At 30.3% G+C, this 18,537-nt stretch overlaps 1 protein-coding gene across 1 annotated transcript; it reads left to right on the top strand.

Annotated features, from left to right (window-relative positions):
* The first annotated feature begins 990 nt into the window (after window positions 1–990).
* LOC144849351 (uncharacterized) lies at window positions 991–5,614 on the top strand. Its single transcript, XM_078706357.1, has 6 exons — window positions 991–1,091; window positions 2,264–2,650; window positions 3,300–3,407; window positions 3,784–3,891; window positions 4,208–4,321; window positions 4,950–5,614. Exons 1-6 carry the CDS (start codon window positions 995–997, stop codon window positions 5,315–5,317), a joined length of 1,182 nt encoding a protein of 393 aa, XP_078562483.1. The 5' UTR covers window positions 991–994; the 3' UTR covers window positions 5,318–5,614.
* The last annotated feature ends 12,923 nt before the right edge of the window (window positions 5,615–18,537 follow it).

The raw sequence follows: 18,537 nt of genomic DNA, 5'->3' as shown, positions 1-18,537 counted from the left end.
CCTATAATTAGAAAGGGAAGTATTATTGCACTAATTGTGCTGTAAATTGTTTGATCATTTTGTATTAACAGATAATAAGAAATATTGAGCTTAAAAACTGAATTAATTAATCAATCTTAATTCTAGAAATTGTCCAGAAACATTTGCTTATATTACGGTACATCAGATAAAGAGTTCATCCGGTTCTCGTTACTGTAGCTGGATTTCTCAAGTATCATTATTTACTATTATTAATTACACTAAAATAATACATACTTTTACAACAGTAGGCTACTTTAACAGTATTAAACTATTACATTATACTACCTAATATTAGGATCTAACATAATATTTTTAATAATGCCGATGGACTTTTTGAAAAGAAGATTAAATAGATATATTGTATTGAATCGAATTAAAAATTTAATTACTAAACGGCCAAGGGATCGTGTAACTATTCATTAAAAGCTGAATTAATTAATCAATCTTAATTCTAGAAATTGTCCAGAAATATTTGCTTATATTACGGTACATCAGATAAAGAGTTCATCCGGTTCTCGGTACTGTAGCTGGATTTCTCAAGTATCATTATTTACTATTATTAATTACACTAAAATAATACATACTTTTACAACAGTAGGCTACTTTAACAGTATTAAACTATTACATTATACTACCTAATATTAGGATCTAACATAATATTTTTAATAATGCCGATGGACTTTTTGAAAAGAAGATTAAATAGATATATTGTATTGAATCGAATTAAAAATTTAATTACTAAACGTCCAAGGGATCGTGTAACTATTCATTGTTTTTTTAAACCACTGCACAGGGTGTAATTTAGAGGTATAAACTGTAATGTAATAGTATTGCTGTAGTATTCCTCGATGCGCCCTCTAAAAACGGTTTAAACCAATCAAATAACCAGACGGATCTACTACGAACTTTTATAACAATAATAAACTTGTCTTCACAAAGAACTTCGTTCACTTACAGTAACCAGTCTACTAGGATGAAGACAATCATGTTGAATACTAGATGTTTAAAGCAATCTGCAATATTCATGTTAATTCACTTATATTTCTTTATCAGCTTCGTATCTTCTAAAGGTAGGCATAATTATGTATTAATATTATTTTGTCAAAACATGTTTTATTTTTGCATTTTCAATAGTCAATTTTAATAGCTGTAAAATTATGTATAACTAAGTTATAGAATTATTTGCTCGTATTGTCTTAGGTACAATACCATGACATAGTATTTATTAGACATTACAACCATCATACATTCGTTGAAATTAGTAAGTTTGTATTGATAATTAGATAATTAATTAAGATAATGATACTATATAGACACACAAACATAATCAATTAATTAATTAATTATAACAATGACATTGCTATTGATAGTCTCAAATACTAACAAATCATGATTGTTTTTTATGAAACGTTTTCTGAAGGAAAAAAAGAGCTAGTGCATGTTACTAATAATTGTATACACAGATATATTAACTGTCAATTGACGATACATTATTGATTCATTTCAAAAGAAAATTTAAATGATTGTAATAAGCGGATGTCATTGTCACATGTATTCATTCATGCTACTAAGCAGCTTGCAGACAATTTACGATACAAATACTCGAATTTCATGTACTCTTGGCATGCGACATTAAATGTTCGGTCCCAGGTGCACTTCAACAAGTGAACACAATTTATAGACTTTCCACACAATAAAAGAATTAGTAATCGTAAGCGATATTTCTTACTATCCTGGGACAAAGTGGTTTACCCTTGACGGTCTGTCTACCTTACAGATATTGGAATGCTGACATTGAGGTCAATATTAGTCGAATATTTAGCCCTGACTGGTTCTCAATAAAATAAATTGATTAATATAAATACACCACATATAAAATAAAGTAAAGTAAATAACTATTTAAAATTATTATTTTTAAATTGTAATAATATAGGCCTAATTATTTCCTCCAAAATATATATAAATGAAGAAAAACTACATACAAACTGAGGAACATGTTCCTGTTACCTAAAAGGGTTTGACTGCACCTTTACTAGAAACTATGTTTGACCTATTGTATGCAATAAGAACACAAAACACCATACATAGATGATTCACGAATAAGAACACCATTTTAAAACTGTTTTATGATGCATTATTGTGACAATCACTACTAGTGTCAGTCGAAATAAAAATTGTGTATTTAATTTATTTCCACCAAATTTTACTTCATTTATTTACACCAGTCTGTGTGGATTTTCAGGTACTAAGTATCTCAATCAAATAGGAAATCGTCATGTGTATTACCAAACTAAATCATCATTACTTATCAATTCACAAGAGGACACATTCTACGCATCTGGTATCAACACTAAAGTAACTATCATTGTGCCTAGTGGACATCAGGTGCGTCTACTAATTGAAAAATTGGTACTGGAATCTGGTTCTGGAAGTCAATGCAACGATTTTGTTGAAATATTCGATGGAGCAGACGTCAACACGAAGACTTTGACGGAAGTCTCAGGATTATGTGGTAACAAACAAGGAATACTTTACACGTCAACTCGAAACATAATCACATTTTTCTTTAGTACTGATGCTAATGTTCAGAATAAAGGTTTTGTAATTCTAGCAACATCAATTTCTACAGGTAATAATACTACTGATTTCTCTTAACTTAAATCCAAACAAGTTTATTTTCTTTTTCTAGTGATCCCTATCTATTCTTTTGATAATTATGATTTTTTTAATATCGTAGTCTTTGGAATGTACAGAATCTAAAATAAATTAACCAGTTATTTATTTTTAGTTATTTATTATTACCAGTATTCAAACATTTTCCACCTTTTAAAATGGATATTCCGATTTATCAGCTCAGGTCTTAGATTGTAGAGGCGTATATTGTGTTCAATTTGTATTTTATACATGAAATAATGTTCTATTGATGATAAATTCAGATTTGACATACATTATGTGGGCGCAACATCAATCAGATATATTGCACATTGTAAAACGATGATACATTGATCTTTAACTTAACCTGCTAAACTACCTACCATATTCGTTTATTTTGATTGCAATGAGAGCAGTCAGTGAACCGTGCTCCGTTTGACATGTAACAACAGACATTGAACATAAATTAGATATTGATGGTGAAAAGCCCTAGCTATATCTTCACATTAATGTTATTTTCCCATATGTTTCTGTTCACTGTTATACAATCAAGATTGTTTTTAATTGTTAATGTCTTATATATATATATCGGTTTTCAACGAAAGACAAACATTTATATTCCTCAGATGAATGCAGTACACAAGAAGAGTTTCAATGTGGCAATGGGGTATGTGTCAATAGATTATTGATCATGGATGGACATGATAACTGTGCCGACAACTCTGACGAAATATGTAAGTTGGTATTGATTCTTGAATAATTCACTGATTTTCTAACCTTGAATGCCTCCTATAAATATACGGTAGTGTTACGATTACATCAGAAAAAAATATGTGTTGACATTAATTAATAATAAGAAACATTTTTATAGATTTGTACTATTCATTCGTTCGTTCGTTCATTCATTCAATCTTTACTGACTGACTTTATTAATTTTTGGCCTTTAATTCATATTTATGACAAACTACATGAATTTTGCAAAATTGAGCAATTCAGAATTATAATGCTAAACGGTTTAGTTACATCATTATTTTAAGGTACCTTCCATCACGAAGCTATAAGAATCTGTTTTAATAAATTACAAAATGTCTCTTTTCTATTGTACTTTAGTTGCTACAGTGGGTCATTTATTGTGCGAAAATGGTCAAACTGTTCCAGATCCCAATATATGTGATGGAAATGATGATTGTGGAGATTATTCTGACGAAACATCATGTGGTATGTGATTAATGTCAGTAATTAATAGCCTTCCTGACTATGAGACTCTAGAGTAACACTTTAATGTTCATGTAGTTCTACCTTGAAATTATGAAATTTTTTCTGTTTTATAGGCCTATTTTTATGGTTACAACATTATAATGGTGTTATTCAATTTACAAAATCTATGAAAACATTAACGAGATCACGTGAACATGAAACTATACTTTGTCATGTTATCAACCACATTACGTCCTACATAATATCGTCTTAATGCAAAAATATGTACATGCCGTTGGTCTAGATGGATAAATGAATTAACTTTATTTTACAATAGATTGTGTAGATTTACAATATGAGTGTCAAGAAGGTACATGCAAGACTGATGAAGTGAACTTGTGTTTAGGTGTTCCACAATCATTTAGTGATTTTGATAATGAATCGTATTCAGGTAAGAACATTTATTTAACACATCATACACGTAAAATGGTATTGCATCATAAACACCATAATCCTGGTAAGAAAGAATGTAATGAAAATGATTATAATTTAATTATTATAATAATAAAATGTACCTGTGAAATCCAAGGTTATTATATACTACTTAATCAATCATAATTAATCGTAAAATGGCCAATTACATATTGACCAATCATAAATTAATCTAAAAACGTATAATTTCAGAGATACATTTATCTAAAATAGAGAAAACTCTTGTGAAATCTGGGAAGTTTTTTAAAAATCAATGATTCAGGATCTTCGCTTTATTTTTAAATACCATCTTCATTAAATTGATTTACTCTAGTCACCATTAATATGTCTACACAGTTTCACAAAGTATTCCGATCCATAGTATGTGCCTTCTATGGTATATAAATCAATTATTTCTTTTTAAATTTTGGCGAATTCCATTCAACAAAATTAACATTTCTTTAAAAATTACCGATCTCTAAGTACAAAATAAAAGGAAGTAATCGATTTTCGTACTTGCTAACCTAAGCTCGTTACCGATGGTTGTTCACTTCAATGTATCATCTGTACTAATGCTAATATATACGTAATTTTAATATTACCTGCAGATTTTCCGTACGTCTATGGTGGAATTGCTCTAATTGTATTTTTAATGATAAGCTGCCCACTGTCATTTTTTATGAAACGAAGGAAAGCGAAATCGGATGATGAAATAACAGGTCCAAGGAGAGTGGTTGCCTCTGTGCGTTGCTCATTCTCTGGATGTCTACCTCAGCGACGAGATCAACAACATCCTCCCAACTACTTCGATATCATTAATGCTGAAGAGACACCACCGTCATATGATTCTGCAATGTCTTCAGGTGTCTATATACCTCCACCATCGTACGAAGCAATTGTAGGTCTTTGTCATCACATTTGCCGCGATAATAACATAGAAATGTTAAATCTTAATACACGATTTACCTACATTTAGATTTAAAATAAGTTAAGTTATAAAGTGATTAGATAATTCTATAATGTTAACATTTTGACTCTAATAGTTTCCAGAAATTATTCTATTGATTATATTCATCTTAATACTATCACTATAAAGTGTCACTGGTATTCTTGGTAACAATTTTCTTCGAACTGTATAATCCTTGTTTGGTACTCAATGTATATTTTTTAGCGACTTTGGGTTCATGTTTTCGTTCGTCTTTCTTAATATTTCTTTTGGAAATAATTTTTTTTACTGATGTACTATCACCGTGACTACTTGAGCTATAGCAATCAGATGGTATACTATAACAATTATATCGATAATAACAAAAATTCGGCATATTTTACTGCAAAATTGCATGTATTATACATAAAAAACATTGTAATATTATTACAATATACATATCATTGGAAACATATTACAAATAGTATACGTTGTTCTCAGAAAAGCTTAAATAAACTTAGCAATAATTGATTTACATACTTACTATTGTACCCTTAAATATATAAATACTTTTAATTTGATACGACATTTGAATAATTTATGTTAGAATGTTAATGTATAAAATGTATATTTATTTGTAAGTACTTTGTAATATAATTAGATTTTCATACTGTTATAAAATAGATTTATATATTAATTTAACGTTATACATGTTCAATGCAACATATTTGACATGACCTATAGAAACAACATTAATGAATATAACATTTACTTAATGTGTTTCTAAAACTAGGTTGAATGTAAAATGCTTTTAACAATGCAAAGCCATCATTATTGGTAACTTTGGTTTTGCTAGCATAAAGAGAATTGTATATTTTAATAAAACGGAATATTCATTAAAACCGTATGTCAAAACATTTTATTTTGTGTTCACATTACGTTGTTTGTGGAAAACTCCAATCCTGATGATAAACAATGGAACTAAAAGGACTATAACTTTTTTGAAAACTGCTTCTTGACTTCGAATGAAAGTTTCTTGACTATTTTGACGACGAGTTTAGTTCAGGTTTACTGCGTGACTAAAGTTCTCCATGAATTATTAGTAGTCCTAGACCAAAGACAGATTTAGTTTAAATTTAGTCCAGGAATAAATGAGTTCTTTTTCTTAAACTTCATGGTTGAAAGAGTTCACTTTTCTCGACGGAGTTCTGATTACTAATCTGATCCAAATGTTAGATATAGTCCACAAAGTCAGTCATTTCTCTAGGATTAATCCGGTAGCACGACCTTAAGGGGGACAAATTGCCATCCAACTGTTATAGTAAGAATGTTCCGTATACGAAAGAAATCAGGATATGATGGCGTTTTTTAGGTGTAAGGGGTCAAAGTTTAAAATTGAAGTTATGTATTATATATTATTGTTGAAACGGCAAATAGCGTTGTAAATAAACTATTGAACTTACGGTACTTTCTGTATTTATAAAATGTGTTTACAAAAGAATATAGATAAACGCAAACATGATGTAAATTTGATTTGGAAGTTATTCTCGCTTGAAGCCAAAGAGGAGGTGTACTCACTTTTCTGTAATTTAATTCAGTACTGTATATTAATATTAGTAGATACAAACAAGAAATAAGAAAAATAAAAAATTGTTCGAAACTATCGTTGTTTTAAGCAGTTATGTGCGATGTCGTTTAGAAATTCTTTTGTGCCAAACTCTATCGTTTTCAACCCTTTTAAAGATTTGTTATGTTTATTGTTTTATACTTTGATATTGTTTTTGTCATTTTTAGTCCGTTTATATATTTATTTATTTATTTAAAACATATTTATACAGGATAAAAACATATCAGGTATAGATGTATCACCTGTTTTACATATGGTCCTGTTTATAGAAAATAAAAGGTTAAAACATACATATAGAATTCTTTAAAACATGTAAAAACAGAAAAATAACAAATTAAGTCAAAAATATATGTACTTTTATGGTAAAAGGAGTGAAAATATAAAAAGAATAAAACAAATTTGTAAAAGACCTAAGCACAGATAGGCATATAGTGTCTAAAACAGAGGCAATAAAATGTTTTAAAAATACAATTTCTAAAATGATTCCCAAATACAATAATTATCAATAAATGTCTCTTGCGTAGTGTATGTACCGTCTGTAACCCTTGTTTGTCTCTGTCTATGAACATTGATCCAACTTTTTTTTATAACAACTTTTTTCCTGGTGGAACCTGTCTTAAAGCTCTTTGAGCTTATTTGAGTTTCTCCAGATACAAGGCAGTAACTATTAATTTGATTCATATTTTGTCAACATACTTTGAATTTTGCTTTGTGTAAATAAAATGAATGAATGAATGAATGAATAAAACTGTTTGCAAAATGTTAAAATAGTAAGGATTTTTTACAATTTGTTACAAGACCATATTAAGAGTATCGGATTGCCTAGTATTATATCCATGTCTGTCGAACACCATTTCTATATCATTAGCCTACATAGTCTTGAAGGTGCAGTGCCATTAAAACATTTGAACATTAAACATGATATCGCATAATTTCTTCTTCTTTGATGTTTTATAATTAAAATTGTTTGTAACAATGCGTGCAGCTCTTTTTGGTAATTTTTGTATTTTCATTTGATTCTCTATGCTACAATTACCCCAAACTGAGATACCATAGTCCATACATGGTTGTATTGTGGCTAGGTACCGTATAATTTTATCAATACATTTTTATTTAAATTGTATGAAAGCCTAGATATTTTAATTTTGCACTGACAGCTTTTGTTACCGTTGTAATATGGTGCTTCCAGGATAGATTGTCATCAATTAATTTATTCTTTGTGTACCATATTTGAATTTCATCAACTGTCCCGATTTGTAGGTTATAGTTAATATTATCAATGGGTTTTTCCGAAACATATATAACAACATCATCAGCATATATACAGCAAGAAAAGTTTGTTACAGATTGTGATATGTCGTTAATGAAGATCAAAAAGAGAACTGGGCCGAGACCACTTCCTTGTGGTATTCCGATTTCAATGTTTCTTTTTTCTGATATCTTATTATCATATTTAACTACTTGTTTTCTTTCACTGAAGTAATTTTCAAGTTTTCAGTATCGAAGCATTTGGAGATATCTAAAAAACATGTTCCGATCATTTCGTGCTCATTTAAAGATTCAATCCATTCACCCTATGCAAGCAAGTAATTGTTTCTAAATGCGTATTGGTCTATATTTATTAAGTTGAATTTGTTTGAATAATCTGTTAATTGATTTTATATGAGTCTTTCCAGAATTCTGGAAACATGATAAACTACCGAAATTGGTCTATAGTTACTTAAAATATTTTTGTCACCTTTTCCTTTATATATAGGGGTGGTTTTTGCAATTTTCCAATCCTCTGGAATCTCTCCTTTCATTAACGACATATTATATATACATAATGCATAGGATATTTCTGAAGATTGTATTAATTTCTGTAAATGAAAATTTGTATCTACATTCTGGATTATGCCAACTTGAATTTGAATTAAGGTTTTCTAATGAATCCGAGATTTTCTTACCAATGTTTGTAAAATAATCATTAAATGTATTGCATTCTAGATTTGGATTAGTAGTATTTTGTAATTTTGTTTAATTTGTATCATTTTTATGTTTGTGTTGAATAGTAGCAAAATAATCTATCTTTGATTTTCTTATTTCACTTGTGACGTTATTTTTGTCTATATTCATTTAAGAGTTCTTTTGTTTTGTTCTTATCCGACAATTTCTTTATGTGATATATGTTTCTTTTAATTGGATTTGCTGACAACCGACATTTCTTAGTTGTACGAAGACAAATATAGTTTCTTGTATCAATAATATATTTTAACCTAAATACAGGCCTATATTCAATTGAAAAAAATTGTTATTATCCAGTACTAATATCTACGATGTCTGTCAACTTTATTTTAATATAATTATAACATATTTCAAACATTTCAGATTCCAAAATTTATATTTATTTGATTTGCTTAGAATCCTCTTTATTTTAGATTAAATTCTGCAATAAATAAATGGTTTAGAAAAAGATACTTCCATGAGACAGCCATAATACTGCATTCTGATTGGCTAGCGCCTACATAATGGTACAGGCTTGTCCATACTTCTTTTGCCTTGGTTTTATTGTCAAAAAGCGGACATACTTCCTAATTATGATATTAATATCTCGCTTAATATAAGGTTTCTGGCAATGATTTTTAGTTTAAATGTGCAGAATGATCTCCTGAATCATGTACAAGCCATAACTCATTTTTGAAAAAAAATTCAATACTTTCCTTTGCCTTGGTGAGGCAGAATATATTACTAGGTATTCCCTGCCATGTGAGTATCTAATAATTAGACAATTCAAATAAAATAAAACGTCAATTATATTATTGCCAAAAGCATAACAAAGCAGATTAGATCAGATAGGTTATTGCCTCAAAATGAATATTGCATATAAACATTTAATAAAACACCAAAATATTCGTCAATAAATTGTTTATAATACATATACATTGATTGGGCAAGTTTGAACTTTTACTCCTTATATCTCGAAAATGTTTCCTATTCTGAACGATTCCAGATTCGTAATCTAAAGTTGGGTGGTAATTGATTTTAGTGATACCCCTCCCCCTCTTGTCATTGCCCCTTCATTGCGTTCGTCTTAACTTAAATCATCATTAATTCATCTATACAATTATAAAAAAGGTTGAACTATATATTGTTAGACAATATTGCAGATTAATTAAGGTATAGTATTAATTTTGTTTTAATGGTATAAATTGTGGTGCTCGATGTGTATAGACAAAGACAGTGGAATTTGCCTAACTTAGATGGCCCACGTTTCATCAGAATGCAGCTGTTTGAATTGTCTGGAAATATGGTAACGTTCAACGTTTAAATTATTGTAGTACCTATTTTAGGTGTGTTCAACTGTCCCACTTCTTCCATATTAATAGTTCTGTGGGACGTCTGTGGGATAAAATTTATTTATGTAGCATTGGGTTAGGTTGAACAATTAGGTACACTATACCTAATCATCCTCTCCAAGCTCTCCAAGCGTGATTTGTATACCCAATCCGCATTTAGAATTCAGATTGATGTTTTATTGATTCAAAGAGCGCCACCACTGTGCGATAAATTATTATAATAAATCATAATAACAAAGCTATTCTTTAAATTATTAATAGTAGTGGTGTACATTTTAATAGCTTAAACGTAACTCAGGTTCATATATTAAATGTTATACACATAATATAATTGTATAATTGAAACAAATCAAAACATTTGAGGCCCTGTTGATATATTAACTTATTTAAAAGTAGGTCTACTGCGTTAGAAAAAAAAACAAAGAAAGACATAATAAATCAACAAACAATGTGAATTAACTTCTTTAAACAATTTAGATGAATTAGGAAACAAGATCTTTCTATACTCTTCAGTCAAAGACTGGTCTCCCTGAGATGTTTAATGAGTGTAAAACCTGAATCAAAAGAAAAGAAACAATCAAGCAACATTATCATTAACATTTTGAGCGGTTGAAATCACCATAATCCTAAATTTTATCTATATTTTAAGTTACCAGTGGTAATGTCAAAATAGCGTTTGCTAATAATCGATTATATAATAGGCCTAGTTTTATAACTGGGAGTGCAGACATTTTATTGCATGTGAATAATGTGTTTGACGTATTTTACACCTGTCTGCTACCACAAGGGTAGATCAGTGAATTAGAATTGACCCAGAATTTGTAAATGGAACTTATAGTGTAAGTCAAGGCTAGCAAATTTCGTCTGGAATAATCCAATTTGATACGGGTGATGGTAAACTATATATACTGATATTAATTTATGCAAATTGCTGCAAATCATTTTAAAATATTTAAAAACATATTGTAGGTGTAATATACATAAAACACGAAGTTATACGATTTTGAAGTTCAAACCCCAGAATATATGCTGATAAAACATTCACTGTACACAACTGATGAAGATTAAACATTTCCGGACAAAAAGTTGTTTGGTACTTTTACAAATTTAACGAGTAAAACGTGGTGACAGAAACGACCCTAGATATGGCAGAAATCGACTCACGTACTTCTGTCCTCTTGTGAATAAGCAATAATGCTTGACATGCATACGACATTTTTGGTTTTACCGTTATTAAAACTTTTTTTGTAACCTCATAATGGCCAAGGAGATGAATTATGTACACGAATATATAAATATGTATATTATATGTGTATATATGAATAAATCGTAACAAATAAATGTTGAATTCTGTTATTGTTTATGTTGCCTATCTGGATATTGAAATATTTCTTCAAAAAACAGACTAAACATGTTGGCACATTTAAGCCTACATACAGGTCAAATTAGAAATTGAAATGACGGGTACCTATCTCTTATATCTTAACAACAGTGAAAACTCATGAAGTAGATTTTGCTATGCACACATTACGTCACTTACATAATAGTCATAAATACAATTATTAGATTTAGAATTAAATTTAGATTAAATGTTCAATTAATATATCATTTTTATACATGTTTGAAAATCCGTTAAATAATGAATGAAATAAGACAAGAGTAAGTGCCACAAAATAATAATATTAAAATATACAAAACATAATAATAATATAAAAAATATATTGATTGATTTATTTTTTTGGAATCTTTATAATAATAGGCCTATGAAATATAGGATCTTGGTAACGCAAATACAATTTTATTTAATACTCACTATGTTTAGTTAATATTAGAGTATTCATTTATTATGTTATGACAATTCGGAATTAAATCTTAAATCTACAGAATGAATATTCTCCCTCTTAAATTAATCCTTAAAACTAAAATTAAAACTACAAGAATCACGAACAACAAAAATATTTCATATTATGCTTCCCATATATTTAACTTATTTTTAGTCTATGTACGCACTACGATGTGACAGAAAAGTGGGGAATCTGATTGAGCAATACATTAAGATACGGTGTCAGACAAAAATAATGATAAATTAATATATCATGTATTAAAATATGTCATTATTTAAATAACATTTAATAATTATTCTTTTCATATTCTTCTAATAAAATAAAATATGGTTGATTGTAATAACAATAAATGCATTCACTATAAGCAAAATCCCAAATAGCAAAAATGCACAGGTAGATAACTGGGTTTGAGTGCCTTATTATGACGTAGAATTAATTGGCCTAGGAACATGACCTTATTTAAAAAATCAACATAGAACTTAGTATTTTATTATATTACCTTATTAGTCTTATAATTAATTAATATAAAATGTTTTTTTTTAATACTTATGTTACATTAATACATTTTTTAAATTCATTCTTTCATGTCGACAAATGCAGTTGAGTTACTCTTTCGTGATTTTCTTATATAATTGGCCAAGAACGTCACGAAAGAAGAGTAAAACTGATATATCTAATATTATAGTGATATAATTAAAAAGAAACTTTCTACACAACAAAGATTACATAAATAATATATACTACTAAAGGTGTGAAAATTAAAATTATATTAATTATCTACACACGAGAAGATCTAAAACAATTAAATAATTATTGTTAATTATATCAACACTTTGCTTTATGCAATTGAGAGGTTGTTTCATGACGGGGTCGGCGTGTAAATGCTTACTGGCGGTGTAAAAGAGATATTACACGTCATCACTGATCATTGAGCCATATACATACCTGAATAAAAGTTTAAGAAAGATTCCTTCAAGTATTTGCTATAGTAACCACTCTGAGGGCGATATTACGATTAATCTAGGACATTTACACGGGTTGGTATTTTGCAGTGTAAATACACGCAACCCGCGTCATTCCCAGGTTAGTGAATCAGTGTGGGTAGTTACAAATTTTAAGAGCTTGTTTGATATTTTTTCTTTGTTTTTTTGTCTTCCTCTATCTATTAGTGTGATAATAACAATTAGCTTATGTTCAAGTGGGTACGGGAAAGTTGAAATCTAGATATTGATTTGTTTGGGTGGACGGTCCGGTATGCGATATTTCTTTTCGTACATAAGTTGGGGATCCAAATATTTATACTAGTAGCTCTAAAAAATGTAATTATTATTATGATGATTTTAATGAAGTATTTTTAATTTAACGTAATGGAAGATCTTATAATGAAGGTGATTGATAGCATTAACATCAGTAAAAGCACCGGACCTGATGGTATTTCGGCCCGCTTTTTAAGAGATGCATGTGGAATTATTGCCTTTTCCCATGACCAGTATTAATAATTTATCTATTAAATCAGAAACGTTTCCGCAAACATGAAAACTGCAAGAGTTAAACCTATTTATAAAAGAAAAGTAAACTAGAAACCTGTAACTACAGGCCAGTAAGCATGTTATCAGTAGCTTCCAAATTTAGAGAGTGCATTCTAAATTAAATAACTTTTTAGTAAGAAACAAACTTTTATACCAGTATCAATCTGGGTTTACAAACTGTTGCCTTAACATTTAACAGACTACATTAAGAGACAGGCAGATATGGGAAAGATAACGTTAAAGTACATTACTCTTCGACATTCAAAGGCTGGTGTTAATTTTATATTTACTAAAAGCTGTTTTTGGTGTTTCTACATTAGCTGGAGGTTTTACTACATTAGCGGTGGATTGTTCTACATTAGCGATTAGCCCCTGAAATTTATGAATACCAAATTTAATTTAATTATGATAGCTGATTGTGAAGATAATTTTACAAACGTGATTTTATTAAATCGCGCGTACTTTTTGATTGTGCACCGTGAAAAGCTTATTATATGGTTCCTGTCCGCATTATTTTTTTCCTATTAGGTTAAGGCAGAAACTATAGAGGGCGTGCATATATCATGAAAATGCATGATGCATGCCTGAGCTCAGGGCAGATCGGCGTTACTGTACTTTTTTTCTCTCGATGTTGTCGTTAAAGACCTGCAAAAAATAATGCAAAATTATACATAACTTGAAAAAAATTAAACCAGGTTATTTCTTAAATGTGCGTTCTATAAGGTTAATTATGATAACTCTCGTAGACGTTTCAAGGCCTAGCTTAGTTGGGCTTAGTTTTGTAGGCCTACATCGTAGAACATCGTACGCTAGCCGGACGTTGTCGCGTTTCTGAATTAATTGTCTTTCCTTTTTTTGGCAGAATCCGTTAATATGTAGGAGGCCTAGCTATGATATAATTAAACCTGTATAATCACAATTGAGTTATACATGTGTGAGTTTTAATTAATTCATTTAATATGTACAGTGTAGCTGGAGGGGGGGGGGGGGGGTCCTCCGTTTTTATTTGCACACATACAAAAGTCTCGACTCTTGGTGAATTGTGTTATAAGTATTTAATAATTCTTCAAAAGGTGAAAACGTATTGGCGTGTGTGTCACCAAAACCCCAAGCTAAACTTCAATCTATAATACAATGAACAACCATGAAATAGTGAATAGTGTCATTATCATCAGAATTAAATTAAAATAGCAATACTGCCCTCTATAATGTACTATAATTACAGGCACATTGCATTCAACACAGCGAGGACTTTCTCGCTATACATATAGAATAGGCATATGGAAATAACGAAAAACTATCTAAAACAAAGCGTAGTCAACACACGATACATCGTAACAATACTACGCATATCATAATTACATCAGATGATCACATTTATCACGTAAAACTAATTAAAATAATGATATAAAACACGAACATAATAGACTGTAGCAACGGCAACAGTGCCCAGCTTACACAACGTGGACTGTATGTACCGACTATGTTGTCATGAGGTTCTATCAACATCTCATTTTATACATAGCTCCGACATTAATTCAAACTATTGTCTGTATCAATCATATCAGTAACACAACTATAACTTTACTACTTACACTATAATCTTTTAACTTCGTTAAGCATTACATTTCTTCGTTCGAAATCTGTAAACCTCTTAGGCCCTGTTCAGACCCATGGCGTTAGACCGTTTTAGCGTACGACGCTAAAAGAATGTGTGTCTGAACAGTTGGGGATTAGCGTACAACGCGTTGTACAACGGTTGTAGCGTTGTAGTGGAAAACGGTTGATAGTACCGTTTTAGCGTACGACGCTACTGTAAGTCAACGTTGTATCCAATCAGAACGTTTCCTGTTATGACGCGAAACAAGGTTTGACCTAGGCTGACATCTTGTATCGTCAATGTGTGAGAGATGGATTTCAACAACAAAAAGGCCAGAATAAATAAGGCCTGACTAGGCTACAAATACAACTGTTAAAAAAAACTAGGCTACAAACTACATGTATCAATTGATTACCATTATATTTTCTAACAAATGACATAAATAAATTCACCTTGTATTTAAACATAGTGACTACGACCCCGTCCCCTTTTAGGCCTAGGCCTAGCTAAGAGCCATTCACGCATTTCATTCAAGCTAAAAACTAGCTTGGTGGGACATCAAGTCACTCATTCATATATGAGGCAGACTAGACTGGACAAGTTTAATGCTGAAAACCCCCTAACTCCTAAAAAATTCAGTAAACAAACAAGGGGAGCTGTGTCATTTTTATTAGCAAGTTAAGAGGTTTTTTTAACTGACTGGTCTGGACTAATCACAATCAATTTTTTCCACCCATGTGATTAACACAATCTCTATCTTCATCATTTGGAGGCCTGCTTTATTTTCGTAACACAAGAGCCTGGGGAAAATGTTTTTTTACTACAAAATAAAACAATAGAAATATAAATTTGGCTTTACTATATTTTTCTTAAATAAATGCTGAGGTATGTTTTATTTACGGCAAATGTTGTCATAATTGTAGGGCTGAGATCTAGGCCTATATACAGTGGAAATAATGATGAAAACACGTGGGTAAGAGCACATGAATATGCAACTAGAACCAACCTAAATGACGCACTTCCGTTGTAACGATAATCGTACGCTATGGGTCTGAACACCTCATTTTTTTCTCTGCGGTTTGTAATGTGACCTTGCTAGTAACGTTGTACGCTAAAACGGTCTAACGCCATGGGTCTGAACATAGCCTTAGTAACAACTTCGTTACCGCGTAGCCACCCTGGCTTGCCAGGGCAATACAATTATTGGCCCAATATTATTTAACAAATTAATATAGCGTAACGCCAGTTACATACATTGTTAGGTGTCAAAAAAATAAATATTTCAGAAACATAAGCAACATAATAAATATATTATAACGTTTTTATTTATTTTGTTTTTGTATTAGCAAGGATTTTCCCATGTATTATTATACAGATATTGACTGCTTAGAGGTTAAATATCAGAGTTGGCATCCCCGAGGGAATGATTCCCAAGGGGTTGTTAAATCTTATATTTTACCGATATAAAAGGCGATATCTGTTATATTACATAGCCAACAACAAGTTGAATATCTACTGCTGGGTCGGATGTAGCTGCTAGGCCTCCTTTGTAATGTTAGATCAATTTCATTTACACTCAATGTTTAATACTATTACGTACGTGCATAGGTGCGGCTATATGATTGGTGAGTGTTTTTGCAGCAGCTACCCCCTAGCAGCGCGACGAGAGATCATTTGCGATTACCGCGTGAAAACTATTTCCAGGGTTTGCCGCCACATCATGAATATCCACGTGTGGATTCAGGCCCTCTATAGTTTCTGTCTAAATAGGAAAAAAAAGCTTCCTGGCCATATTAAAAAAATTGATGTTTCTAGGAGAAATTGATCTCAAGGTAATTGACGGACAAATAGTGCTAGGGAAAGAATAAAATAAATAAAGACAAAATCAATGAGGTTATATTGCATTATATTGCATATAACCTAATCAATATTAATACGAGTTATGGTCTTGATCAGGTTGGGGATAGAACGTTATTTTTTTGTACGCACCAACTATGTGGTGTTCTTCAACACCTCTTCCAGTCCTCGCTAAATTTATGCATGATACCGAAACTATGGAAACAATACACTATAATTCCAATACCCAAACACATATAGGTAAGTACTAATACTACTTACATCTACTAGTTATAAAGATTTTTGAACGGATAACCAAAGGATTTATTTCTTCGACTTTAGAACAATTGCTTGATCCTTTATTCGTGTATAGCACTAGCCTGGAAGAAGATGTCAAACTGTTTTTTTTTATCAAATACTATTTATAAGCATCTTGAGTTGCCAGGCTCACATGCCAGAATACTCTTTTGACAAGATCGCCTAAATTGTTTAGTATATTAACTTTACAATACTTAGTGTTGTATGTTCTGGTACAGCCGCTCCATAATCTCTTTGTTTTTCTTCCTTATATCTATATTTTTTTAATTTATACTAACAAATATCTTTTTATTAATATAATAATAATAATAATAATAATAATAATAATAATAATAATAATAATAATAATAATAATAATAATAATAATAATAATAATAATAATAATAATATAATAATAATATTGTATCCAACATTTATTAAATAATGTTTATTGCATAATATACAATATACGATAATTTAATTAATTGATATAAAAAATCATTATACCCAACTACTATCTCCATGTCCTTATGCAGAACATCATTTGAATAAAAGAACAAATCACACATCTACACATAATCAAACATCGTATACTCTATCTCTAACAATTTGTTCAATCTTCTATCGACTAAAGCCGAAGTATAGTCGTTATCTCGGGACCGTTCTATGGTTACCACCAGGTAGGCTTACTTCATCAAGGCTTCTATGAATGGATGTACTGGTTGGGAGCAGAAAAGCTAGTAGACCATACCCAGTACCGTTTTGATTACGATCAATCGGGAAATTACCTCACGACGTTTGTATACAATGCAGCTACATATTATACTGGTCAGGACAAGTTTTAATCTCGACAAGATGATTTAAAATTAATTTTAGATTTTTTAACAAATAGATGTCAGCAAGTTTTAGTTAATATATATTATGAGTGGTATGTTACAAATACAGGTTCACCTCAGGGCCGTGTCTTATCCCTATTACTTTACATTTTTTAAAACGACGATTGCCATAGTACGCAGGAAAATAGCTTTTTTGTTAAATTTGCAGACAATTCTGTTTTAACACTTCAGTTAAGGATGGAAATAATAACTTTCTGGTTATTATACAGAATGCTCATAGGTTGACATGTATTTACACAATGCTTTGTATTTTATATTTGCAAAATTATAATCAATATATAAACAAGTATCTTAAAAACCTTAAAAT

Source organism: Antedon bifida, chromosome 1, assembly GCF_963402885.1.
Source record: "Antedon bifida chromosome 1, ecAntBifi1.1, whole genome shotgun sequence".
In the NCBI taxonomy this organism is placed as follows: domain Eukaryota; kingdom Metazoa; phylum Echinodermata; class Crinoidea; order Comatulida; family Antedonidae; genus Antedon; species Antedon bifida.
The sequence above is the reverse complement of the archived record's forward strand: the minus strand, read 5'-3'. Positions and strand labels throughout refer to the sequence as shown.